The following is a 25,678-nucleotide window of genomic DNA, read 5'->3' as shown; positions in this document are numbered from 1 at the left end:
AATTACAATTATGACTTCATCTCATAATGTTGGCTTTGTGTCATACTTATGAGTCAATGTAATATTATGCATCTTATCTTATAATTGTTACTTTTTATATCATAGCTATCATTTACCAAATCATGATTTTTTTTTAACATGGCAGAAATGGGCTTCCATATGTAAGTTGTGTTTAGGTGATCACATATGTTAGTTTGTATTTCTTTGTCTTTGAAGTGGAATTGTATATTTTTATCCATCACTTTTTCTCACAGGCGTTTTGGCTGAAATTTCTTCTGTTCTGACGTGATCGGAAGTGACATGACTTAACAATTTAGTGTCTTCAGACAGCAATCGTGTCTTATATTTGTGTGTGTGTGTGTGTGTGTGTGTTTCTGCAGGCGGTTGGTGGATACAGAAGATGAGCTCAGTGACATCCAGTCCGACTCGGTTCCCTCAGAAGTGCGTGATTGGTTGGCATCAACTTTCACACGTCAGATGGGGCTGATGTTAAGACGGTCGGAGGAGAAGCCGCGATTTCGCAGCATTGTGCACGCAGTGCAAGCTGGGATATTTGTAGAAAGGTTTGTATGAGGTTTTCCAAGGCTACCAGTATAAAGTAAACCAATTTAAACCCTATATACCTTCAAAGAACTGATCCAGAGCTGATACATTTTAAACAGGAACTGACTGGCTAGATCGTTTGATCTGGACTGACCTGTGACCCTGCTGTGCATTTCCTATCTTGTGTTATATTTTCAGCACGGCATGCTCCTAAAATATGAATGTTAAAGGGCATCTGGAGTGAAACAAGGGATTTTCCCCCTTTTTTCCCTTCCCAGAAGCTCTCACACATTGACAGAAGTGTGTTATCTCTTTCTGACAGGATGTACCGACGGACCTCCAACATGGTGGGGCTGAGCTATCCGCCCAGCGTGATCACGGCCTTGAAGGTAATGAAGCGGCCCAATCAGATTCGAGGTTGTGCCCTCAAACGCACATATGCACAAAAACACGCACAACCTGGTCACAGCATGAATGCGAAACGTGTGAATGCGACACGTTTTGAATGCACAATAGCTTACGAGAGAAACAACAAGGCAAAGGTTTGTCTCCAGGCAAACAGCCCTGTTTAATCAACCGAAGTGAACAATTGATCTTTCCCTCGGCCAGCTGGGTTACCTGGCGCACACACACATGCGGTTTGGACAGGACAGGACAGGACAATTTTTGGTATAGTTAGATAGTTGTCTTATAGGATGCTGTATATGTGGACAACGCGGATTTCATTTCCTTTTGACACACGAAATCACACACGATACATTTAAATTACTGTGGAAAAATAATTTATTTTATTTTATTGTGGATAGCAAAAAATTGGAGTCAGTACGTAAAAAAAAAAAAATTAGAACTTCTATTCAGCAAGGACGCATTAAATTGATCGAAAGTTACAGTAAAGACTATTTAATGTTACAAAAGGTTTCTGCTTCATCAAAGAATTTTGATTTTAAAAAAAGACCGTTTCCACAAAAACATCACGAAGTAACAAGTGTTTTCAACATCGATAACAGTAAGAAATGTTTCTTGAGCAGCAAATCCTCATATTATAATGATTTCTGAAGGAAGTAATGATGCTGAAAATTCAGCTTTGCATCACAGGAATAAATTATAAAGCAGTTGTTTTACAATATTACTGTCTTTTTGATCAAGTAAATCTAGCCTTGGTGAGCATAAGAGTGACTTCTTTCAAAAACATTTAAAACATCTTACAACCCCAAACTTTTGAATGCTAGTGTATTAGGCAAATTGCAAGAGCAAATTCAAATTATTCCGCTTTAATACTTTTAAAAGTATTTAAACTGAAATTAAATACTCATGAAATTATAGTCCAGTATGTACAGTACATCCAGCAAACTACTGTTATTCGATCAAGAATGCCATTTCAGAGCTGCATCTGTTCTCCTATCAGCTTCTCACATATATCACAATTTGTGGCAGAACAGTTTCAGTAATAAGTCTACACTATTTTAAAAATATTATTTTGTTCTGTTGCCTATTGTGATTCTAAAATTCGGAATAGCAAATACCCCTGCAGTATGTAGTATTACACTATGCTGTGAACGGTACAGTATGCAGAATTTCATTGTCAATGAAATGCTCACATGGTAAAAACTTTTGAAATAAAAAAATAAAGTGCCTATATTATTATTTTTTAATATAGGCACAAAACAGTGCCTTCTCGACGTGTTGACAACACGATATGCTGCTTCTCAGCTAAAACGACAGCGTTTGAGGACGGGTCAAAGGACTAAGTAGACGTTGTTCGCGGGCAGCCAATGAAATCCATAGGCAGGCATTATGCAAATTTGTTGCAAAGCTACGTAGATTTGTTATGGAAGTGAGAGTGGATTTGCTGACGACTCGGTTTGGCATTTCAGAATCAATTCTTTCTTTTAGGATACAATAACTTTATTTGTCATGCACTTTGATATACATACATGTGTGTAACATTCAAAAGAAAATAATAGGGGCACTTAAATGAAATAATAAAATGTTTGTTGTGATGCATGTAAAGCTAGGGATAAACATCTAGATTTTTAGAACACCCAGCATTTGTAAACATACGAACCCATTGAAATTCCTCATGCAACATGACACAGAACCTTTTTCTGAGGTGTGTAGATAAAAGTCCAAATGAACTGAATAATGTGGTGTCCTAGTGGGGAAGCCTCTAGGCTGGTATCACAAAGGGCAGAGGTTCAAACTTTAGAAATGGAATAGAGATCTCCTGCAGTCCCCTATAAGTCTTATGCCCTCAAGCAAGTCGGATTTGCTTTATCTGCAAGTACTGTAAATGTTTAAAGTGTCTGCTAAGTGACTAATTAACAGAATACTAATACAGATGTTCTTGTCAAACAATAGCAGAAATTTGCTGGCTCCGTCCACCTAATCTTAATAGAAAATGGAGATAATAAGCTGAAACTAATTAGGCTTCGTTTTATATAGAGTTTTTAATCCTTGCAAGACCTCTTGCTTTGTCCAGGCCTCATTTATAAAGATGTGTAGAATCATTGTAGGTATCGATATGCTAATTTATTGCTAACATAATTGATTTGAAATAGAAATATTTAGTAATTTTGAAATTTAGTAATATTATAAAAGTCTGTTTTTGATCAAAATATTTTATAAAAAATAAAAATAAAAATCTCACTGACCGCAGACTTTTGAATGCTAGTGAATGTTGTACAAATAATATTTTTTTAATATCTTGCATTACTCACTTACATCACTTTAAGTCATCAGAAAAAGGTTGTATAAGAACATTTTCGTGTCAGTTTTGCCTCACTTTTTAAAATAGAATCAAATACATAGATTTTAAGATCAAATGTGATTGTACGAGTGTTTTATAAATGAGGCTGCAGGTTTGTACTGGATGTCCTGGTAGCTTCGCAGCAGGATTTTGGCCTCTCTCTCTCTTGATCTCACAGCAGTCAGTAGATCTGCATATATATCGCCGCACATAGCCCGAAGCTATGGAAAGCTCTGAGCCGTGACTGAGACAGAGTGCAGGACAAATATTCCAATCTTAGGATGTGAATATTTAATGTAGCATTTTGCAAATGTTCATTGCAACCAACTAATCAAACCTACATAGAACTTTCTTTGAAAGTGATGAGATGAAATAACAGAGGGTCAAACTCAGAGTGGATATGAGAGAGAGAGAGAGAGAGAGAGAGAGAGAGAGAGAGAGAGAGAGAGAGAGAACGCAGTTTAATGGATAAACCACAGGCGGCCATAATGTGGACCGAATCTCCTGTATTATTACTGGTTCATTTCATGACTCAGGATTGAAGTATAGAATGATAGAATCACGCATCATTCATCATAGACCCTGTTTATAAGGGAGGTGAAAGTAATTTATATGTTATAAAAAAAAAGAAATGAGGTTGGTATTACTACATTATGCAAAAGCAGCAATTTGTAAGACTCCGGGACTGTGAACATCTTATCACGTTTATAGGAAGCATAAAATGAAGTCTTAGAAGTTGCTTTTTCATAGCTCAGAAGATGCATAGAGATCTCATTTATGATTTTTCTTTCCTCATGGGAAGTTACTAAAAGTTATCCACGATTATATACACTACCATTCAAAAGTTTGGAGTCAGTACGATTTTTTTTTCTTGAATGAAACATGATACTTTTATTCAGAAATTAGTAATTAAATTGATCAAACGTGACTTTAATAATGTTACCAAATATTTCTATTTCAAATAAATGCTTTTTCTTGAGCACTAAATCGGCATATTAGAATGATTTCTGAAGGAAGTAATGATGCTGCAAATTCAGCTTTGCCAACAGAGGGATAAATTACATTTTAAAATATACTCAAAAACATTTTAAATTGTTATTTTAAATTGAAATAATATTTCACAATATTACTGTTTTTTAATCAACCAAATGCAGCCTTCTGAGCTAGACTTTTTTTAAAAACATGATTGAATCTTACAGACCTCAAGAGTTTTTGAACAATAGTGTATTTCATGCTCAGAAAGTTGCTTGTATTGAAATGATAATAATGGTAACTTGGTAAGGATGTTAATACACTGACAGATCTGTATGTTTTGTTGTTGGTCTAGCATGTGGACACATGGTCGTTTGACGTCTTCACACTGAATGATGCCAGTTCAGATCATTCACTGAAATTTATTTTTTATGAACTTCTGACCAGATATGATTTGATCAATCGCTTTAAGGTAAGATGCTCTCTCTTTTGTAAAACTTTTATAAGACCAAAAGTGCAAGAAAAGCTTTATCTCAGAGTGGTTTCCTTTGTAATATAATTGTATTGTTGATCTGAGTTAATTTTTACATTTACCATCATTTACCATCACATTTGAAACCACATTTACAGCATATTTTAATTTAACCGTCATAATGACATTTCATAGCAAAGGAACCAAAAATCCAGATGATCATCTACAAATGGCTATTTGACACTGTGGATTGTTATTTTAAAGTCACCATGAAATCAAAATTGACAATTCTTATTTTGTTATGAATTTTTGGAGTATTATAAATGATTTATCCGTGCACATCATTATTTTTTTTATTCATGTGCCCTCAATACCTCCCCTTCCTCTTGCAACGACATCACTTCTCTTCTCTGATGACTAGCGCGAGGGCGGGGCAACCTGTCACTCACATGAGATCGACCAATAGCAAACCACAACAATCCAATCAATTCCTGATTGACAAAACCAAGTCTCGCCCTACATTTGTTCTTGTTTGAGAAGCAGTTTCACATAGAAATACGGGACAATAGAGAGGAATAGACTATCGCAACTTCTGTTTCGTGCCGATTTTAAGGCCTTTTTTTGCATCTCCTCAGATCCCTGTTTCTGCTCTGGTGTCTTTTGTGGAGGCCTTGGAGGTGGGCTACAGCAAACACAGAAACCCATACCATAACCTAATCCACGCCGCCGACGTCACCCAGACAGTGCATTACCTTCTGCTCAAGACCGGCATGGTTGTAAGTCCAGAATTGCACCGCCAAAAAAATCTCCTATGCTGTATGAATTTAATCAACAGTCCTGCCATCGGGGATTTGTGTATGTTTATGTGTGCTTGGGTAAAATAATCATGTACATCGAGTCCCCTCGGTTGTTTATTATTATTATTTCTACTGAACTGAGCTGTTGAAGTATGTTTTATTAAGCCTGACACTGCACTTGAGGTATTTATTGAGGTTGGGTCCCTCAGAACGGTCCGTTCTCGCTTCATGATGCCGCTCATATACCAATCGATAGGAAGTTAATCTCCCTCGACGCCTCAAAACACGCTCCTGTCACTCCCGCAGCGGGCTCATTAACCTCTCCGTGATGTGTGGACATCACACTGGCGTTCTGACAAATTATTTGCCCCCTAGCATTTACACCACTGATGATTTCTTTTTGTTATTTTGGCTCTTTGGTGATTTAGTGCTAATATAAGATAATGTTATGCACAGAAGAATATATGTGCAGAAGAATAAGGAACTAATATAATTTAATTTCCGGTATGCTTATCTTCAGTTCAGCAGAATGACATTATTATTTATTGAAGAATACGGAATGAGGCTTTCAACTGTCTGATAACAACGTGGGTTTTTTTAATTTTCTGAAGAAAGTTGAACACAAAAGGTTTTTGGAGTGGTTTTTGGTGTGTGGTTGTTAGGGTGGTCGCTAGGCACAAAAACGTATTTCTATTGAGTTATCCTCAAAGTCTGCACTTTAAAACAAACATTACAACACATTTTAATTGTAATGACGGCGGGGCAACCTGTCACTCACATGAGATCGTACAATAGCAAACAACAACAATCCAATCAATTTCTTACAACACAGCCAGTGTAGTTTCATTCATGAACAAATTACTCTAATGAGCCAGTCCTTTTTTAGTGAATCAACAATGTAAAGGTATTTTCTTGTTTCTTGTTATTTCCCTTCCTCCAGAATTGGCTAACTGAGTTAGAGATCTTCGCTATGCTGTTTGCCGCGGCTGTGCACGATTACGAACACACTGGCACTACCAACAACTTCCACATACAGACCCGGTATTATTGAAAGTAAACACCAGTATCATTCAGTTCAGCAGACCCAATACATCAGTGGCCTTGACCAGAACTTGTATTTTACAGATCCGACACAGCCATACTATACAATGACCGTGCCGTACAGGAAAACCACCACGTGAGCGCTGCATATCGCCTTCTGCAGGAAGACGATGAAATGAACATCCTCTACAATTTGTCGAAAGATGACTGGAGGTTAGAAACGTGGCAAACCTCAAATTATTTTCGAGTTCAGGTGCTTTTATTGCAGGAGTTTTCAAACGTTGTGATGCAATAAACCACTAAATAAAATCATCCCCTTGCAATGGATCCATTCCTTATCCAATAAAGGTTGCTATATATTTTCATTTATAAAATATAAAATGTATCATATGAATAATATATCATGATAAATATGTACAATTAATATGATAAAATATTTAAATTTTAATATATTTATATTGAAATATACTTTAAATGTGCATTAATATATGAATATAATAAAATATGTATTTATGTATATTTTTGTATTTATTAAGTTGACAATGTATTTTTTTTACTAGTAGAGCACTTTTAGTGCATAAAACTATGACTGTCAGTAGAATAAAATAGTGATTAATCTCATTATTTCTGACCAGGGTGGTAAAAGCAGAACGAAAACATTTTTAACACTATTTTCCTCTTTTTCGTGGGACCCTCTGGGAGACCCCAGTTTGAAAACCCCTGCGTTATAGAACCTATAGCTAATAAATAACTAATATGCTTACATGAAGAACCTATATTACATAAAATGCAGTAAATGGGTGGTGATTGCGCAATGGATAAGACACTTGCCTTTGGTGTAAGAGACCCGGGTTCGAATCCACTGTGAGACACCAATGTGTCCCTGAGCAAGACACTTAACCCCTAGTTGCTCCAGAGGCGTGCGACCTCTGATATATAGCAATTGTAAGTCGCTTTGGATAAAAGCGTCAATGAATAAATGTAAAAAATGTAAATGTAAATGCACATGAAAATTATTTTATGACTGAAATTAAATATATGATCTGTCCTCTGCCAGATTAATGTCAAATATTTTTGAGTGTACAATGTATATCAAATCAAAATATATTTATTTATATATAATCAAAAGATTACCGTACATCAAATTAAAAAAACATGTACAGCAAAACTGGTTCTAGATAAGACGAGAGTTCTTTACTGAATGTAACATGCTGTAAAGTATTACTTAAAACTTTTCTTTCACTCAGAGAATTGAGGGCCCTGGTGGTCGAGATGGTCCTGGCCACCGACATGTCCTGTCACTTCCAGCAGATTAAAGCCATGAAGAACTTCCTCCAGCAGCCAGAAGCGTAAGTTGGGTCACACACATCAGGGTAACGAGGAGGACGATAATCACACACTGTTCATTCGAAAACATTTCTGCATCTACAGATATTCATATCCACATAATGAGAGGTTGGACAGAGTGTTTATAACAGCTCTGAGGGGCTGAACATCTCTGTCCTCTGCAGGATTGATAAACCCAAGGCCTTATCCCTGTTACTGCACACCGCTGACATCAGCCACCCTGCCAAAAACTGGAACATGCACCACCGCTGGACCACCTCTCTGCTGGAGGAGTTCTTCAGACAGGTCAGTGTCCCGAGACCTTTGGATTTCAGTGTAACGTCTCATATTATAATTATAGAAGCAGATACGTCTTATCAAACTTATTCTGGGTCATATTGAACCCCAAAATCAAAACAAAGAAAAAAGAAATTATATTTTGACAAAAAAAATTATATATATATATATATATATATATATATATATATATATAATATGCTGATATAATATTAATTAATAATAATAATTTAATAACCTAAATGTAAATTATTAACAGTTTATTAATATTATTATTAATAATAAGTACATTAATTAATTAATTAATTAATAATAATTTATTCCACTCCAATGTTGGTACCATATATATAGATAAAATATATTAAATCAATTAAATATAAAATTAAGATATTAACAATTAATTTAACTAAACTGTAAAGTATTTATACATATGGTATTATTTGCTTATTTTAATAATAAAAACGTGTCCAGACAGGATAATTGTATCACTGTAACAGTGTGATGAGAATTTTATTTATTTATTGCATTAACGTAATTCGAATTTGAGGACGAAATGCCCGTAATTATCTTACAACTACTGTGGGGGAGAAATCCAAATGCAAAATACGTTTTCTTCCTTTTCTTTTTGATTTAACAAGAATTAATGCTGAGTAATTCATACATAAACTACAGTAAATGTATGTAAACAAATCAAAATATTCAAATCTACAGTCACCCTCAAGGATATCCTGTTTACTATAGCTACAAAGTAAGTGCATCAAACTAAACTCTAAATGTCTCTGATCTGAATTTCATTTGCCGCAAATCCGCAAATCCATCCTAGTTCTTCCTAGAAAGTGCTCATCATTGCAGCAGACCAATACCTTGTAAACACAGCTTTGTTTCCCAGTGGGCCTATAAAAACCCTGTGCACCCCGACTCCCGGAAATTGTGTTCACAATCAGACTGGAGATTGAGCTTTTGAGTAAGCTCTTGCTATTTTTGTGTGCAATATACATCGTGAATGGCCTGTGGCCGTGCTGTCTGAAGCTGAGAGCAGTGTCCCGCAGACATCTTTATAGTTATAGTCTCTCTCTCTCTCTCTCTCTCTCTCTCTCTCGCTCTGTCATTTCATCGTCCATATTCCCATTCTGTGGTCATCAGCACTCTGATCTAATCTCAAATTGAGTCTTAATCTTATTTAGCATTCCAAGCCTGTAACGGCCACTGTAAAAATCCCATTAATCTCCTCTAAACATCCATTTCCCGCATTCTAACCTCAACATTTAAATCTCGGCCGCTTCACTCCATTCCATCAGCTTTCTTTGCATCTCTATGAAGATGAAGAAAGTCATTCAGAAGTACGTTTTCTTTCTTGTTTGATTGAATATATAATGCGGTAGAGTTCAGTTTCCTTGCTAAATGAAAACGGATCTAATTCTGATATTAACAGTGTGTTTTTTAAGACGTGATTATCTCTCCTATAGTGCCAAACCAATTAACTTGCCATTGTCTGATTTGATATCTCACCGGTCCCATCTTGGTGTTCCTACAAGAGTGAAATTGAATCTATGATTTATTGACGTTTAGGCTAATAACTGATCAGTTCATTGCAGGTAAATCACCCCCACAGAAATTATTATTATAATTTCAGGGTCAGGATGAAATATCGCTCAGCGTTGCTCAAGGAAATTGGCGATGACCGTGAAAGGTGTGATTTGCAAAACATCCTGTGGAACGTAATTTGTTAAGAGCCTATTTTCTGTAGAGGTCATAGCTTTATTATTTGGCCTAAAGACAATCATAGCGAAGATAATTACAGCTATCGTTTCTCAGGATTATCTATGATATTTGCAAATGAAGTGTTATGGGCTGGTTCAGAGGAATAATGAGAATGCAGCTGAGCTGAACACAAGGGATTCCAGTTGAATTGCAATGAACCAAAATCTTTATTTCGTCTGGATTGGTCACGTACTAAAGGGGTCATATCATGAGAAGTCTAATTTCTTGATCTTTTTTTAAATAAATGTCAATATACTATGTAAACAATATGTAAGTTTCAGAACTCTATTACCCACTTATTGTAATAACTATAGTAAGTACATAGTATGTACATGCGGAACAGGAATCAAATAAAGTGCTACCAGAAATCTATTAAATAACCGCTTTCATAATCAGAAATGCTAATTAGTGCTTGTGCTCTTCTATTTTGTGTTACAGGGCGATAAGGAGTCAGAGCTTGGACTTTCTTTCTCTCCTTTATGTGACCGCAAATCTACCATGGTGGCCCAGTCTCAGATCGGTGAGGGATCAGGCTTGTGTGTGTATTAATAGGATATGGTATGCCCTGTATTATAATGCAGTGTTTCACTTTTCTAACAGGTTTCATTGATTTCATTGTGGAGCCCACCTTCACTGTGCTGACAGACATGATTGATAAAATAGTGACTCCGCTGATCGAAGAGGCCTCACCTTCTTCTGGCCTGGCTGGATTCAGGCGCTCCAGGTGAGGACAATCGGATGAGCCGCAACAGCGCTGCACTATTCAATTATTAAAGCTCCGTATTTAAAAAACTGACATGCAAAAGTTTGGGGTCTGTATTTTTTTTTTTTTTTAGCAAGGGAATACTTTTCCTCTGCAAAGAAGCATTATATTTTTAACATGTAAAACATTTCAAATTTCAAATAAATTGTTATTTTGAGCTTTCTAGTCATCAAATAATCTTGGAAAATGTATCTTAGTTTCCACAGAAATATTAAGCAGCAAATCATCATGACACAATGATTTCTGAAGGTCTTATTCCTAATGATGCTGAAATTCAGCTTTATCATCACAGGAATACATTATATTTGATAAATGTATTCAAAAATAAAACAGTTATTTTAAATTGTAAAAATATTTCTCATTATTGCTTGGTTAAGCATATGAGACTTCTTTCAAAAACATTATAAAATCTTACCAACCCCAAACTTTTGAAAACTAGTGTATATATGAAAATTATTTAAAATCATCCTTCAGTTTGTAGAAACAAGCAAAAGTCATGTGTACAGTAATTAACTTAACAGAAGTCTATAAGGTGAGGTACTGCACAGGGATAAAATAAAAAAAATACACACAAGAATTGAGATTGGTTTGATAGTCACATATTAGCTTTGTCTATCCAAAATTATATCAAAAGTACTTTCATGACCATGTAAAGCCAGAAATTTCGCATAACAAAGATAGCAGAAATGGACTGTTTACGTGGAGGACCACAGGAATTACTTACTGTACTTCAGTTTAAAAGTCAGAAAAGTCGACTGAAAATAATTTAGTTTTCTCTGTTTCCCAATTTCAAAGTCAATTTCTACAGTGAAATTATATTTTTGTAGATCTGCTCTGATCAAAAACATTATATCAACAAGATATTGCTCTTGTGTAAATTGAAACTTTGTGGGAAAACAAAATCTTTTAAGTCTGCTCTTGTCAGTGATTAAAAGAGGTTCACAAATCAATCTGAATGAGTTATTAGCAAACTGATCTAAATCAAAAATGAAAACGACTGGTCAAAATGTATCCTTCATCCGCTTAACAACCAATGACATTACACTTAAAAGTGATGTACTTTCATATAATCCAAAGACAAACATTTACTAAATAAGCTAAATAAACCACTTCTCTGTGTGTTTGTGCAGTCTGAATAACATCCCGTCGGATGGGAAGCGGTCTAGTGTGAGAAGCACTGGTTCGGAGGGCGGCACTTCCCATAACTGCTCCATAAACGCTGTCGAATTTAAGTCCTTCAAAGTCACCTGGAACGAGGAAGTGCATAAAAACCGGGAAAAATGGAAATCACAAGCCGCCAAAGGTAGAAACGCACACATGTACGCACACACCCCGAAAAACACTTTCACATCAAGATAAATCGAGATGTTGCAATGTAAATTATTATTGCTGCTTGCTACTGGCGCTCAGACTAAGGGTTGGGGATTTAAACAAACCCCTAACACTAAATATTAACATACATAAATGATACATCAAATTGTGCAGCTAGTTTGATGATGGATCCAAGCCATATCTAGAGACCAGAAAATCATTGAGACTAAGGGCAACCACTCATCATTCACAATACCTTAGTATGCAAGGGCAAGCACTACTCATCTTGTAATGATCTAGTCTAAGAAATATAAATGAATTCAATATAAATAAAAGATTCAAGCTTAACAAAAAAACAAGCATAAATCTTCCTAGCATGACTCTTGATCCCCATTTGGCACATATTTCGTACATAAAATATGTTGTAATATTAAATTATGACTGTGGAGCGACATACGACGTGACCACAGATCTCAGAGGAACAATTTATCGTAAAAAAAAATGTTTTCTGGCATTAGCATTAACTTGCTGTCACATTATACATCCTGTTTCGTTCATTTCTAGTCATACTTATTCAAATGTAGGAAAGGAGAAATGCAAGGAGATTCGAAAAGATTGTTAAACTCTGACCTGTTCATTTGAATTGCATTTGACCAAAAGAAGATCTATACATCACAGACTGAACTCTTGGCTCAATACAAAGAATACACTGGAGTGGATCATATAGTTTAACATTTTGAATGTATTGTTATTTCCTTTTTGTAATTTATGTACGCTGCCATTCAAAAGTTTGGGGTCAGTACATTTTTTTTTTTTTTATTGTATGGACACATTAAATTGATCAAAGTTACAGTAAATAAATTTGTAATGTTACAAAAATAGATATATATTTCAAAGAAATGCTGTTCTTTTAACGTTTTTATTCATCAAAAAAAATCCAGATTTTTTTTTATCATGTTTTCCACAAAAATGTGAAGCAGGAAAACTGTTTTCAACATTGATAATAATAAGAAATGTTCAAATCAGCATATTAGAATGATTTCTGAAGGGTCATGTGACTCTGAAGACTGGAAAATTCCATCAAAGGAATTACATTTGAAAATATATTAAGATAGACATTTAATTAATAATAATGTCACAATAGTACAGTCTGTATTTCTGATCAAATAAAACATAAAGACATGAAAAAGAATATGTCAGTATTTGAACATGAACAGTAGTGTATTCAAAACAGAAGCCACGACATATCCTGCTGCCCATATTCAGTAATACTGAACTGCATTTGTGTGTGTTAGATCTAGAAGAGAAGGCTAAACAGGAAGAGATCGAGGAGAAAGAAAAGAAAACGGACACGGAAACACACGGCAGTGACAGCAAAGATGTTAATACTAAAACAGAAGACAAAATCAACACGGACTCGAGTGTGAATTCTCAAGACAAACTGAAGGAAGACACAAGAGAAGAGAAGGATGCAAAGACAGATGGAGAAGACTCAAGCAAAGCTACAGTTGATAACAAGGAGCCCAGAGAGGAAGAGGGCAATAAAGACCCAGGGGGGGTGAATGGGGCTCAAACACCAGCGTCTGATGCCAAAGAGCCCGAGACCAGCAGTGACACGGACAACAGTCTGCGAGCGCTCAACGGTGAGTGTCAAAGTTTACGACAATTCTTTACAATTATATACTGTTATTTGCAATGATATGTTCATATTTTTTTTAACAAAATTAAGTTCCTTTTGTGTCCTAACCAAAACACCTGTACTGTGACATAATTTTAGATTTACATTATACATGATATAAACTAGTGGTTGACTGATATGGGTTATGATAATGGCCAAAGCCAATTTCGATATCTAGAGATATACAGTATACAATATAATATTTAGGTTTTTTCTTACATTTATATGTGTACATTTATTTATTTTTTTTAATGATTTAATTGTATATTTCCTAATACATTTTAATTAATAAAAAAAAAATCCTCAAAATGAATTACAAAATTGTTTTAAGCAAAAAAAGATTTTGGAATAGAACTGTTATCGTACTATGCTGATAAACAATATTTCAATGCCAAAATATCAGTCTATCACTATCATAAGCTGTACTTGCTTTACCACTTTTTTCCTAGCTTACCATTGTCATTGTTTGTGTTGTAACCAAGCACTGTCCCATCCAAACTTTTACATGTTGGAAATAACGTGTTCTTAATAGTTTCTAGTATGCTTGTAGCGCACTCTAATTCTTATTCTCATAATGTGTTTTATACAGAGTGGTCAATGTTGTGTAGTGTGCTCTATAGTGTATACAATACAATTTATATGCAGTATGGTGTATAGACTGCCATGTAATGTGTAGTTTACTGTTTAGGGCCCGATATACTCAAGGCAAAGTTCTTTTTCATTCTTTGCTTAAAGGTGAAAAGAAGTTAAAAATACGTGACCAGCGGTGTATGCACGCTTTCATCTCAATAGCACATACAAAAAAGAAAACAGTAGTGAGAAAACAGCAGTTAAGAAAGCACATGCAGTGTTTCCGCTACATTCATTCAGCCGTGGTGGGCCGCCACACCAAAAATCCTCCCGCCACGGCTGCAGCTTCTCTGTGAGGTGAGGTCCGATATTGTGCATACTATTGTGTTATTGTTAAGCCCCACTAAAGGCATAAAAACATTGTAAAGCTCCATAAAGTTTTCGTGCACTATATTCCAAGACTTCTAAAGTCATTCGAGAGCATAATGTGAGGTAAAAAATAATATTTAAGTCGTTAAGTTAAAGTTAATGAAAACTCATCTCTCCTCAGTCATTCTCCATTCAGAACTCAAACAGCGCGTCGCGTTCGGTTACGAGTAACACCACGATGACTCTCTCCAAGATCAATGTTCACATTATTATACTTTATTTGTAGATAAAGGTCTATGGTTTGCATAAAATGACTTTATCTTACTGGAGTTTATTGCGTTAGTTCTGTTAGATTAACGTTACAGCACTGGAGTAGAGAGCACTATGAATTGTTCTTCATGCGCACTGTCTGTAACTGAAATTTAAAACTGTTAAAAGAAAAGGCTCAATAAACTGTTGCATAGATATAATACAGTAAGCATCAAATATCTCTTTTCGCTTTGTGTTTTTAACTTTTCAATGCGACGCGCTGCACGCTGTGACTTCGAGTTGCTTCAAGTGCATCATTCGGCGCACGGGATGCGCATAATCGCTTTGCCGCTGTAAATTGGAACCTTTCATATTATAACTAGAAAAACTATTTTTCGATTAATCGTTTTTTAAAATGTGGTCAACTCAATATTGATTCTCAAAGGCTATGAATCGATTTTTTTTTTTTGCCATATTTATTTATATCACCCAAAAGCCAGTATTAGTTTTCCTACACTTCATAGGCTTGCAGCCTCATGTTACTCTAATGCAGTGAGATTTTATGTTTGTTTTCTCTTAAACATAAAATAACCTGATCCTGTTTGATCAAGGCATGAGACTGTTCTGACTTTTTCAATAATCGATTTTTCATCTTGCATTAAAATCCTGTCTATTCATTGTATGCATTTGATATATATGGTTGGGTTCTGTTTTAATGTACCCAAGTGTACCTAAAATAATAAGAGTTTAATATACTGGCTCTTAATTTCTTTTTATTAATTAACCACTCGTAAACTTATGTTCACTGTTCTTTTTTATAAATATAGGTTTTGTGTTAAATCACAAAAATATTCATTGAGCCGAATCGAGAATCGAAATTGAATCGAATTGAGGGCTTGCGAATTGAAATCGAATCGGAACATCTGAATCGATACCCATCCCTAATTATAATACTTAGGGGACGTTTAAACACCTGGGGCAAGGGGGCGTGGCCCATGGGAATATCACTCCTGGGCGGCGCCCCTCCCCCTGGGGAAATGGGCCTGCCACCACAGCTGGAAAAAATCCTAGAGGAAAAACTGCACATGATGTGAATCTGTTTGCACAAGCTCTGCAATTCAGCACTCCAGTCAAGTCACAGTTACTTACATAGCACTTTACACAATAGATTGCTTTAAAGCAGCAGCTTTACCGTATTAAACATAAAAAACAGTGACAGTGTTACTTTTGATTAGAGTTACAACTTTATTTTCTACTATAAAGCAGCTCTCCAGTGTGTGCTTTTACAAACTCCCGATATGAACTTTGTTTTGGCCTGATTTTATTCTGAATTATGTTCCACCAGTTCATTCTTTGATTTCGCTTGAAGTATATCGGGGCCTTTAATGTCCTCAAACTAGTGTACTAACTAGTGTATACTACTTACTAGTATGTTACTCTGTAATGTAGCTTGTATTGTGGTTTGAAAGCACTGTGTGCTACAATATTCTGAATTCTGTATATGCATTTATGTTCATCTTTTACTGTAGCTATAAAAAAACTGTTTTTTTTGGCAACTTAGGGCACACTTGACAAATTCAAACAAAAATAATAGAAATAATGCTGTTAAATAGTTAGTGTAGCTGGCAAAATGGGTGCTTATGTTAGAAAAGCGCTCGTCTTTTCTTTTGTTTGTTTGTTTGTTTGTCTGTTTGTATGCCCTAAGCGGACTCGGTTAGTGACTCGTGTCTTATCTGAATGTCAGGAAACGAGGAACTGAACTCACCTGACAGTGACGACAGTGAAAGCAAGAGATCAGACGGTAACACCATCATCTCCTTTAACTGCTATTGGCATCACATAGTGGCTGAATCCTAATTTATACAATGAACACTGTGTTCTAACCAGGTCCACGCTGAAAACCAAAATTACAGCAAATGAGGACATATCTGATGTTTCGACCAATGAGATTTCACTGAGGGCGGAGCTATCCAGATCATTATGACAGAAGTCTAAACTAAGTGGCGCACAGATCGTCTTGTTCTTGGTTAGAACAGAAACTCAAATTACTATGGAAGAGCTTTTATTGAGCTTTTATTGTGTTGCAACTGGTTAGGACACAGTGTACTACACTGACTACAACATCATAAAATTGCACTCCCATAACACATCAGAGAAACTATCATCCTGGGAGTCACACTGGTCCAAAAAACATCCTGGAATTCAGTCCTCTAAAAATCCAATGTAGTTTGCTATCCAGGCACCTTTAGCATACTTTTTTCAACATGATTATGATTTCGGAGGTAGAACGGATAGTATGTCAATTGGGATTCAGTCGCTATCTGCAGGACAGTCACTTCAGGTTCATTTCCTCTCATCAAAAAACCCCACATTATGTTGGTTTGACACATTTTCTTTCACCTCTGCATTTCTCATTCTTGCAATCGTTCAAAAGGGAAACCATTTACTCTGCTTGTGTTGTTCCAAACCTCTATGACTTTCTTTCGCTGCATTTAGTTGACCAAAAAGGTATTTTCTATTTGAATATGTTTTAAAATGTAATTTATTCCTGTGATGCAAAGCTGAATTTTCAGCATCATTACTCCAGTCTTCTGTGTCACATGATCCTTCAGAAATCATTCTGATATGATGATTTGATGCTCAAGAAACACTTATTATTATTATTATCAATGTTGAAAACAGTTGTGCTGCTTCATATTTTTGTAGAAAACATGATACCATTTTTTCAGGATTCTCTGATGAATAGAAAGTTCAAAATACAGTTTATTTAAAAATAGACATTTTTGTAACATACATTTCTTTACTGTCGCTTTTGAACAGTTTAATGCGTCCTTGCTGAATAGAAACATTTATTATAAAGAATATTTTGAACGATGGTGTATTTTGATTCAAGGACTTTTATATATACTTTTAACTGGAAAATAAGACAAAAAATACTTGTTCTGGAGTGCTTTCAAACATACTGTACCAAATCAAGATTTATTTTTCGTGCTTTCTTTGGTGCTTTTAGTCCCACTTTTATTGTATGAAAGAACAGCCAAGACATTCGGCAAAATAACTCCTTTTGTGTTCCACTAAAGAAAGAAAATCATGTGGGTTTGGATAAAATACATTTTTCATTGAAGTATCCCTAAAAGTCCTTATGAATCCAGCAGCAAACGGTAGATAAGGAGAAACCAGTTCATTCCCTCCATCTGAACTCGTGGCATGTGAGTTGTCGTATCACCTCATTCCCCTGTCACACATCAGTGAGAGCTGTGGAACAAGAGCTCTAAATGTGGCCAATATCTGCTCTCCTCTGCAGACTCAGAAGACGAGCACAGTAACTGCGGGATCTCCTCGTCTTCACCGGCAGAATCTGCACCTGATGCAAACTAGCAGCTCCATTTCTGCAGGACTCCCAACCCTGTGCTATGCTGTCACCTGGTGGTTCTTTTTTATTATTCTTTTTCTTCTTTTTGAGAAATTTTTCTTTCTTAAAATCACATCTTTCTGTCTCTGATGGACAATCTTCGTATTCGTTTTTTCATACTCTTTTTTTTTTTTTTTTAAGTTCTCATCCGACTTTAAGGATGTTTGCCAGCTTTTGGTTCAGAGATGCACAAGGCCATCAGAGAACTGAGACTTTGTTAACACAAAGAGACGCGCGGTGGGTTTTAGAAACTCGTCACACATGAAGATGACTGTGGAAACCATCCTGATGTTCTTCCCCCGGGGACGCCGCAACATCTGGCAAACCTGCACAGACAGTGAACTTCAGTCGCTCACGTCACCTTCAACGGGCCAAAGCTGTCGCGGTCAAAGAATGTCTGCAGAACTAGTGTTCATTTACCTCTTATTTTTATCATTGTTTGTGTTAGCTGTTGGATTTGATGTTCCTGTCGTCCTGTTTTGACGTTGATACTGTACGGTTTCCATCTGTACATATGCTTCAGGAGTGGGGGTTTGATCGTTAGTTTAACGATCCATTATCATTTACCAATGTCACTTTGATCATAGAAGATTTTTGCGTCTTATTCACACAAATAATCAGTTCTGTCGCAATACGGCGTCATTTTGATAGAATATTCAAATGATGTTGTCGTATGTGATTTGCACAACATCTATATCAGCTGGATATTGTGAAATTACATGGAAAAAAATTCAAATTGTTAATACTTAGTACATTATCATTTTTAAATATATATTTTTTGCATTAAATTGAACAAATTCTATAGAATTTTGAACCCCATATGCATTAAAATAGCTGCCCTTTTAAAAATAAATTCTGTCTGATTTTCTTATTTGAGCCAATCTATTGGGCCAATTTTTTTTTTTTTTTTGTCTCCGAAATGTACTTATTTTGGCATTAGGTTGTGTTTTGAATTCTCTTCTATTTTTGTATTTGATGTATATAAAATATTATATTATTTATGAAGTGTTTATAGGGAAATTTGGTATGATCAATATAGATGAATTGTTGAAGGGTGTACTATTCATGCTTACTCCAATATCTGAGAATCGACAGAGATAAAAAGGGATTTTTTTTTAAATCTGGTAAATGAAGAGATAGAATAAAGTATGAGCACGAGCATCTTGATGTGTTAGATGCTGCATGCTGATATTAGTCTTTAGCTCACTGTCCTAGCGAGGTATTTACGTCTCTGTCTGTGCCGGCCATCTTCTCAGAGTGTGTCACACACAGTATAATACACCTGTTCATGTGAATCTTTCTGTATATTAGTTTCATACATAAATGGTCAAATGTAGAAAACAAAAATGATGTAAAACGAAAAAAAAAAAAAAAATGTAAAGGCCTCTTAATATAGGCTGTTATAAATAGGCAGCGAAATCCTGTGTAAATGTCTCTGTTGCCTCAACCAAAGATGATTATAATGTCTGTTCGTCATTTAACTGGAGGTCACTGCAAGCCATCATTCAATGCATACTTATATTGAGTCATTGGTTAGAAAGAAGGAAGCGTTATTGCCTTAAATCTGTTATTAATTCCTGATCCTTGTGAGTTTTTCTCTGTTGTCATTTGTGTCGTGTTCATCTTCCTGTTTAGTTGTTCTTGGTTCTGGGTCATGAATCATATCTTGGCCTTCTTTTTTTCTGTGTCAACGTTTTCTTTAGATCTGAGAGATTTTGTTTTACTGGAAAAGCTCAAGTTCAGTCTGCGTGTTGCTCTTCACAGCTGTGCTGCTGAACTTTGCAAAGCTCATTTGATTGGTTGATACTGTGCCATTATAAAATATGAATATTATATATGATATCTTTTTTTTTATGCCCCTCCCCTTCTGTTGAATTTCCACACTCATAAAAACAGTTCTTTATTGTCATTGATGGTTCCATGAGGCATCCATGGAACATTTTCTTTACTCTAAGAATAAAATGTTTGGTTACACTTCTACTAACTAGAAGTAACTTTGCAACTACATGTTAACTAACTCTTATTAGAATATTAGTAGACTGTTAGGTTAGGGTTCAGGTTAATAGAATAAGTTGACATATACTTGCAAAGTTACTTATAGTCAGTAGAATGTCTGTTCATCGAAATAAAGTGTTAGCTGACATTAAGCAGACAGTCTACTAATAATGACTGCTAGTTGACATGTAGTTGCAAAGTCACTTATCCAATGTCTAAAGTGGACTATCGAAATAAAGTGTTACCAACTGCTCACTGAAAGGTTCTTTGGGGAACCAAAAATGGTTCTATGGTAAACCCCTCTTTTGAAACCTTTATTATTTAGAGTTGGTGACATGTTGCTTTATGCAGAAATCAAGCATGTAGTGATCATGATGCTAAGGCGGTAACAGATGGATTATGATACATATCATATCAGTCCTTTTTAACCTTGTTTAGGCTCAGAATGTGAGATTATGTAGGTGAACTGCTGTACATTTATAAAATATTGAAGTTGATGAGTAAATATGGCACAATGAGATTCTGCCTTAATGAGTGTTTACGTCGGCTTTGTAGTAGCCTAACTGTCATGTGTTCAGCTTAGTCGAGTACATATGTGTTTGTCTGGAAACCTCTGTTTGTGTCAAAACTAAGCTATTTTTTATTAATTTTTTTTTGGTTTGAAATCCTCACGTGCAGTGTAACTTCACCGTCACTCAAACAGAACATTTTCATAAGATAATATTCTGATCAGCAGCACATAAATCATATGGTGCTGTGCAGCCACTGTTGGCCATCTAGTGCACTGCATCACTGCAGTCAAACATACACCTAGACATTTTTATATACACACGTTTCGTTTACCTTTTTATTACTTCCCAGAGTATAATTTGTCATGAGATTGTTTTTTATCTTCATTTTTTTTTCTACACTAATGTCTGTTGATGCATTCATTACTTTTTATTTCAAAAAGAAAAATATCATATCATTAGGCAGGTGTGGTCATGTGATCATGCTTGTTTCAATGCTCCTTAATTGCACTTTTGTGACAATAAATCTTTACTCAAAGGGCTCAGATGATGAGTTTGAGTCTTTATTTTTTGGTATATTGGACCTTTGTTTTTAAATGTACAGAAACGAATACCTCAGCCTCCTTGTTAAGATTCTGCTCTGTTTTTTGCAGCTACGACCCGCCGCAAATACCACCTGGTCAGATACAGTAAAAAACCCAGTTACTGTGCCAAGTCCTACTTGCCCTCCCGCCCGCAGAAAGAGGACAGCAAACCCTCGGACCCCCGTAGCAAGGCCAGACATCTCCAGAGCATCTCTCTGAGACGGGGGAGGTGACCCTGACCCCACCGATAGCACTGCACACACTTCAGGCTGCTTTACACACAGCAATAGGTCTGTTCTGCAGTGATGTTGTAGTTAAGTGATGTTATTTCAGTTCAACCCAAAATCAAAACAAAAAAAAATCTAATTTGCATAAAGACAATACAACAAGATTGTTTGCATTGTGACATTACTGTTATAAACAATTAAGCAGTTTCCCCGAAGATTCTTACTGTAAGTTCTTTAAATATATATTTTAAATAATTGTATCAACACTTTTTAATATATATTTATACTTAATATATTTAGCGCTGGGCAACGATTAATCGCATCCAAAAAAAAAATTGTGTTTACACAACATGTTACAAAAAAGTTTGTGTTGTGTGAACTGTGTATTATTATTTTGTATATATATAAATACACACACATGCATGTATATATTTAAGAAATATTTGCATGTATATACTGTATATATATATTTATACATCATTTATATGATATATAATTATAAATATTTTATATATAAATAAATAAAAAATTCTTAAATGTATGCATGCATGTGTGTGTATTTATATATACAAAATAATTATTCACAGTACACATATATGATGTAAACAAACTTTTATTCTGGATGCGATTAATCGTTGCCCAGCACTTGCTGTATAAATAAGTAGCCTATATATATATATATATATATATATATACTGTATATATTTATTTATTTATGTATATGAATGTGTGTGTGTGTGTGTATATACTTATTTATACAGCAGGTGCTGGGCAACGATTAATCACATCCAAAATAAAAGTGTTTACATAATATATGTGTGTACTGTGAATAATTATTTTGTGTGTGTATATATATATATTTATGTATATGTCTGTGTGTGTGTGTATGTATGTATATATATACATATTTGTGTGTGTGTGTGTGTGTGTGTGTATATATATATATATATATATATATATATATATATATATACAATCATTTATTTTAAACCCTGGTGGAGTACTTATGGCAAGTCAAAGCTGCAAAAACAGATATATATATTAAAAAGTATTGATACAATTATTTTATATATTTTGTATTTATTTAAATCAACATTAATTAAAGGCACAACAAATACTAACATGATGTATGAATACTTTTCCTTCTTTGTATTACCATAATGAGAATTTGGGAGCAAAAGCTGCTTAATTGCTAAATATAATTTCTTTCCCAGCCCCCAACTTTCCTTTTTGATTTCGAGGTGAAATATGACCTGAACACGTTATTGACAGCTTTCTTGAGATTTACCTAGTTAATGTAACCAGCTGTACAAACATTATCTTATACTAACACACCTGTACATGTACCATGTTACATACTATATATTGATCATCGCTTTCTGAATAAATGTATTAGTTCTGCTGGTCAATTTAGACGGACATTGTTTCTGCTATGAATGATGACCAATATTTCACACTATTCCAATATTTATGCTGCAATGTTGTAATTAAATGGATGTTGCTTCCTTCACTCTAAGTTGTGTTTCTACAGCATACAGTAGCACTGAAATGACGACATGACAACTCAAAAAATATCTGCAAAACCTACATTTAATGAAGGCTCAGTCAACGATCAAAAACAACACGAACAACAGTGAGAACTTCAATCTACTTCTTCATCTCCTTCTCCTCATCCTCCTGATGAATCATCCGAGCCTCTGTCTTCATCAATCTCACGCCTGCGAAAGACAAACGCGAGGAACTGAGACAAAGAGACAGCGAGAGATGGATGGAGAGGGCGTGAGGGTGACAGTGAAAAGATGACAGCGAGAAATCAAAGTCTTGCCTGGTATGAGTGGAGGGCTGTTGAGAACGGGAGTGTCTTTCCTGCGGGGTTTCTTCTGTCCCAGCTTGTCCTGCTGATGTTCCTCGGAGCTGTGCTTCTGATTGTCCATGTCAGCGTTCCCATCTGCAGGAGAACATTTCACAAACTGGTTCACAACAAGCACTGGTTTGTATGTATCAGCCAGACTGTCGCCATCTGTTACCGTCTTTGTTACTCTGTTGACCTCAATTTTAACCCTTTCAATGTCATTGTGTATTTCTTTTCCTTAAAAAAAACATTGTGCGTGCAGATATACATGCACAAATGCGGTACTTACAGAGATGTTCGTGCATGGTGAGTGTGTGTTCGGCTTTGTCTGAGAGTGACCTCACACAGTCAGTGGACATGCTCCCCACAGCAGTCTGTTCAGGTATCAGATAACAGCTCGTGTTCAACACACACACACACACACACACACACACACACACACACACACACACACACACTCATGTACATGACAAAGGCTCTGTCATATTTACTGGAAGGCATATTTATTGGACCTGAGAATGCTAGCAAACTGATTCAACAAAAGCAGCTTCTCGCTTCACAAAATGATGATCATGTTATTGGTGTTTGGGTTATGAATGCAATAATGTCATTTCAAAACATGATACTTCAATGCATCACATTAAATGAACAAGAAACAGATCTCCAACTATACATGATGATCAAAATAAATCTGCAATATTTGCATTTGAGGCTCGATCAGCAATTAAAAATAGCATTGACAGCAATGGAAAACGGGTTTTGGGACACACAAAATATATATTTTCTACTTTTATTTGAAGGCATTTTGAGCACTGATAAATATTAATATTGCATTTATTCAAATGCAATGTATACTCAATAATAATATTAAAAAACATCACATTCATATATATAAAACATATAATGAAAATATCTAAAGTATATTAAAATAAGTAGGATTTGCTTCATTTGATTTTGATTTGTGCATCTAAAATTAAATCATAACACATAAAAAATGCATGTGTATACACATATGTATGGGCTGTACATTATATAAATAATAAAGTATATTTTAAAAGTATTGCACATATATATATACACATACAATACTGTAAGTGTAAAATACACTTTGAATGGTCTAAACACACTGAATAAACATTGTAAACATTTTACTTATTTAAATATAATATAATGTATTGCTAAAATATTTTGAAATGTATGTAGATTCAGAATAAAATCCAAAGAAGTGTATTAAAAGAAAGGGAGAGGGCCTTACCTCGGTGCAGCAGAGAGATGGAGCAAGTGCAGGCCAGATCAGAGACAGGGGTTATGTACTTTAGGAGGAGGGGCCTTCATTAGAGCCTGTTGTCATGGTGACAGGGGCCCTTGTCATGTGTCAGTCATCCCGGCTTCCACGAACGCACGTCATCGAGGTAAATAAAACTAAACTACTTCAACACTTTCTGTGGTGATTTAAACATGTTGGAGGTGAGGCTGGTTAAGATGGATTGTGTTAAGACAGTGATTCCCACTAAACGATTTGCTTTTGATCAAATCAATCTACTTCATAAATAATAATATTTAAGATAACAATAAACCATTTCTGCAATTTGCGACGCATCCACACTCTCATTACGAGCACAATGGAGAGCGTGAACAAGAGAAAATGAATAATAATGGAAAACAATGTGGACATATTGTTTGCTGACAGGCTTTGATGTCTTTCTATTGTCCTCTGATGTGAATGGTGTTTCCTCCTCCCGTGTGGAGTGTGTATGGAGAGTGTGTGAAGTGGTTTTGTTGATTTTTAATGCACTTCTCTATCTCAGGATACACCAGTTTAAAAACACGACATTCACGCCACATAATGTAAGTCAAGGGAGCGTCTGCCAAGAACATGAATGTAAAAGTAAAAACCTGGTCTAACTAAATAAGGACACCGTGTGGCACTTTACACATGATCCCTAAGCGATGAAAGAGCCGTTATGGCTCATTCTCACGAAATGTTTGAATTCTGAAATTTTATTTGACAAAATACCTAGTCCACGGTGTAGGCTACAACGATTTTGAAGGATTTTTTTTATATTTCTGACATATTTGAAGTAGTAGCTTAACAACGACGCGTTTTTGACAATGTTACAAACAGGTAGGCTTAAGTTTCGTATAGTAGCTAACTGTTCAAGCCAGTTTAATTTAGATCTGTTGTAGGGCAGAACAGTGAATAG

General features: G+C 35.4%; 2 protein-coding genes across 11 annotated transcripts in view; one reads left to right on the top strand and one right to left on the bottom strand.

The window, feature by feature from the left end:
- pde1ca (phosphodiesterase 1C, calmodulin-dependent a) overlaps positions 1-23,251 on the top strand; it is a 69,871-nt gene extending 46,620 nt beyond the window's left edge. For 2 of the 10 annotated variants that reach the window (XM_079601411.1, XM_079601413.1), the window contains 14 exons: positions 381-563; positions 866-932; positions 4,617-4,733; positions 5,369-5,509; positions 6,471-6,571; positions 6,656-6,784; positions 7,819-7,920; positions 8,083-8,203; positions 10,394-10,475; positions 10,556-10,679; positions 11,849-12,021; positions 13,325-13,672; positions 16,640-16,696; positions 21,465-22,268. In XM_079601411.1, the coding sequence (XP_079457537.1) occupies positions 381-563; positions 866-932; positions 4,617-4,733; positions 5,369-5,509; positions 6,471-6,571; positions 6,656-6,784; positions 7,819-7,920; positions 8,083-8,203; positions 10,394-10,475; positions 10,556-10,679; positions 11,849-12,021; positions 13,325-13,672; positions 16,640-16,696; positions 21,465-21,628 (1,909 nt within the window). In that variant the 3' untranslated portion in view covers positions 21,629-22,268. Of the gene's footprint in view, positions 1-380; positions 564-865; positions 933-4,616; positions 4,734-5,368; positions 5,510-6,470; positions 6,572-6,655; positions 6,785-7,818; positions 7,921-8,082; positions 8,204-10,393; positions 10,476-10,555; positions 10,680-11,848; positions 12,022-13,324; positions 13,673-16,639; positions 16,697-18,047; positions 18,105-18,199; positions 21,354-21,464; positions 22,269-23,139 lie in introns of those variants that run through there. The other 8 variants (XM_079601415.1, XM_079601412.1, XM_079601414.1 and 5 more) reach the window with 6 other exon arrangements.
- ppp1r17 (protein phosphatase 1 regulatory subunit 17) lies at positions 23,207-24,964 on the bottom strand. Its single transcript, XM_079601423.1, has 4 exons — positions 24,730-24,964; positions 23,764-23,848; positions 23,448-23,570; positions 23,207-23,340 (listed from the first exon to the last, which is right to left on the bottom strand). The coding sequence occupies exons 2-4, from the start codon at positions 23,831-23,833 to the stop codon at positions 23,270-23,272; spliced, it is 264 nt and encodes an 87-aa protein (XP_079457549.1). The 5' UTR covers positions 23,834-23,848; positions 24,730-24,964; the 3' UTR covers positions 23,207-23,269.
- Positions 24,965-25,678: the final 714 nt, after the last annotated feature.

Source organism: Phoxinus phoxinus (assembly GCF_949152265.1).
Source record: "Phoxinus phoxinus genome assembly, chromosome: 24".
Classification (NCBI taxonomy): domain Eukaryota; kingdom Metazoa; phylum Chordata; class Actinopteri; order Cypriniformes; family Leuciscidae; genus Phoxinus; species Phoxinus phoxinus.
This window is presented reverse-complemented; position numbering and strand designations above follow the sequence as displayed.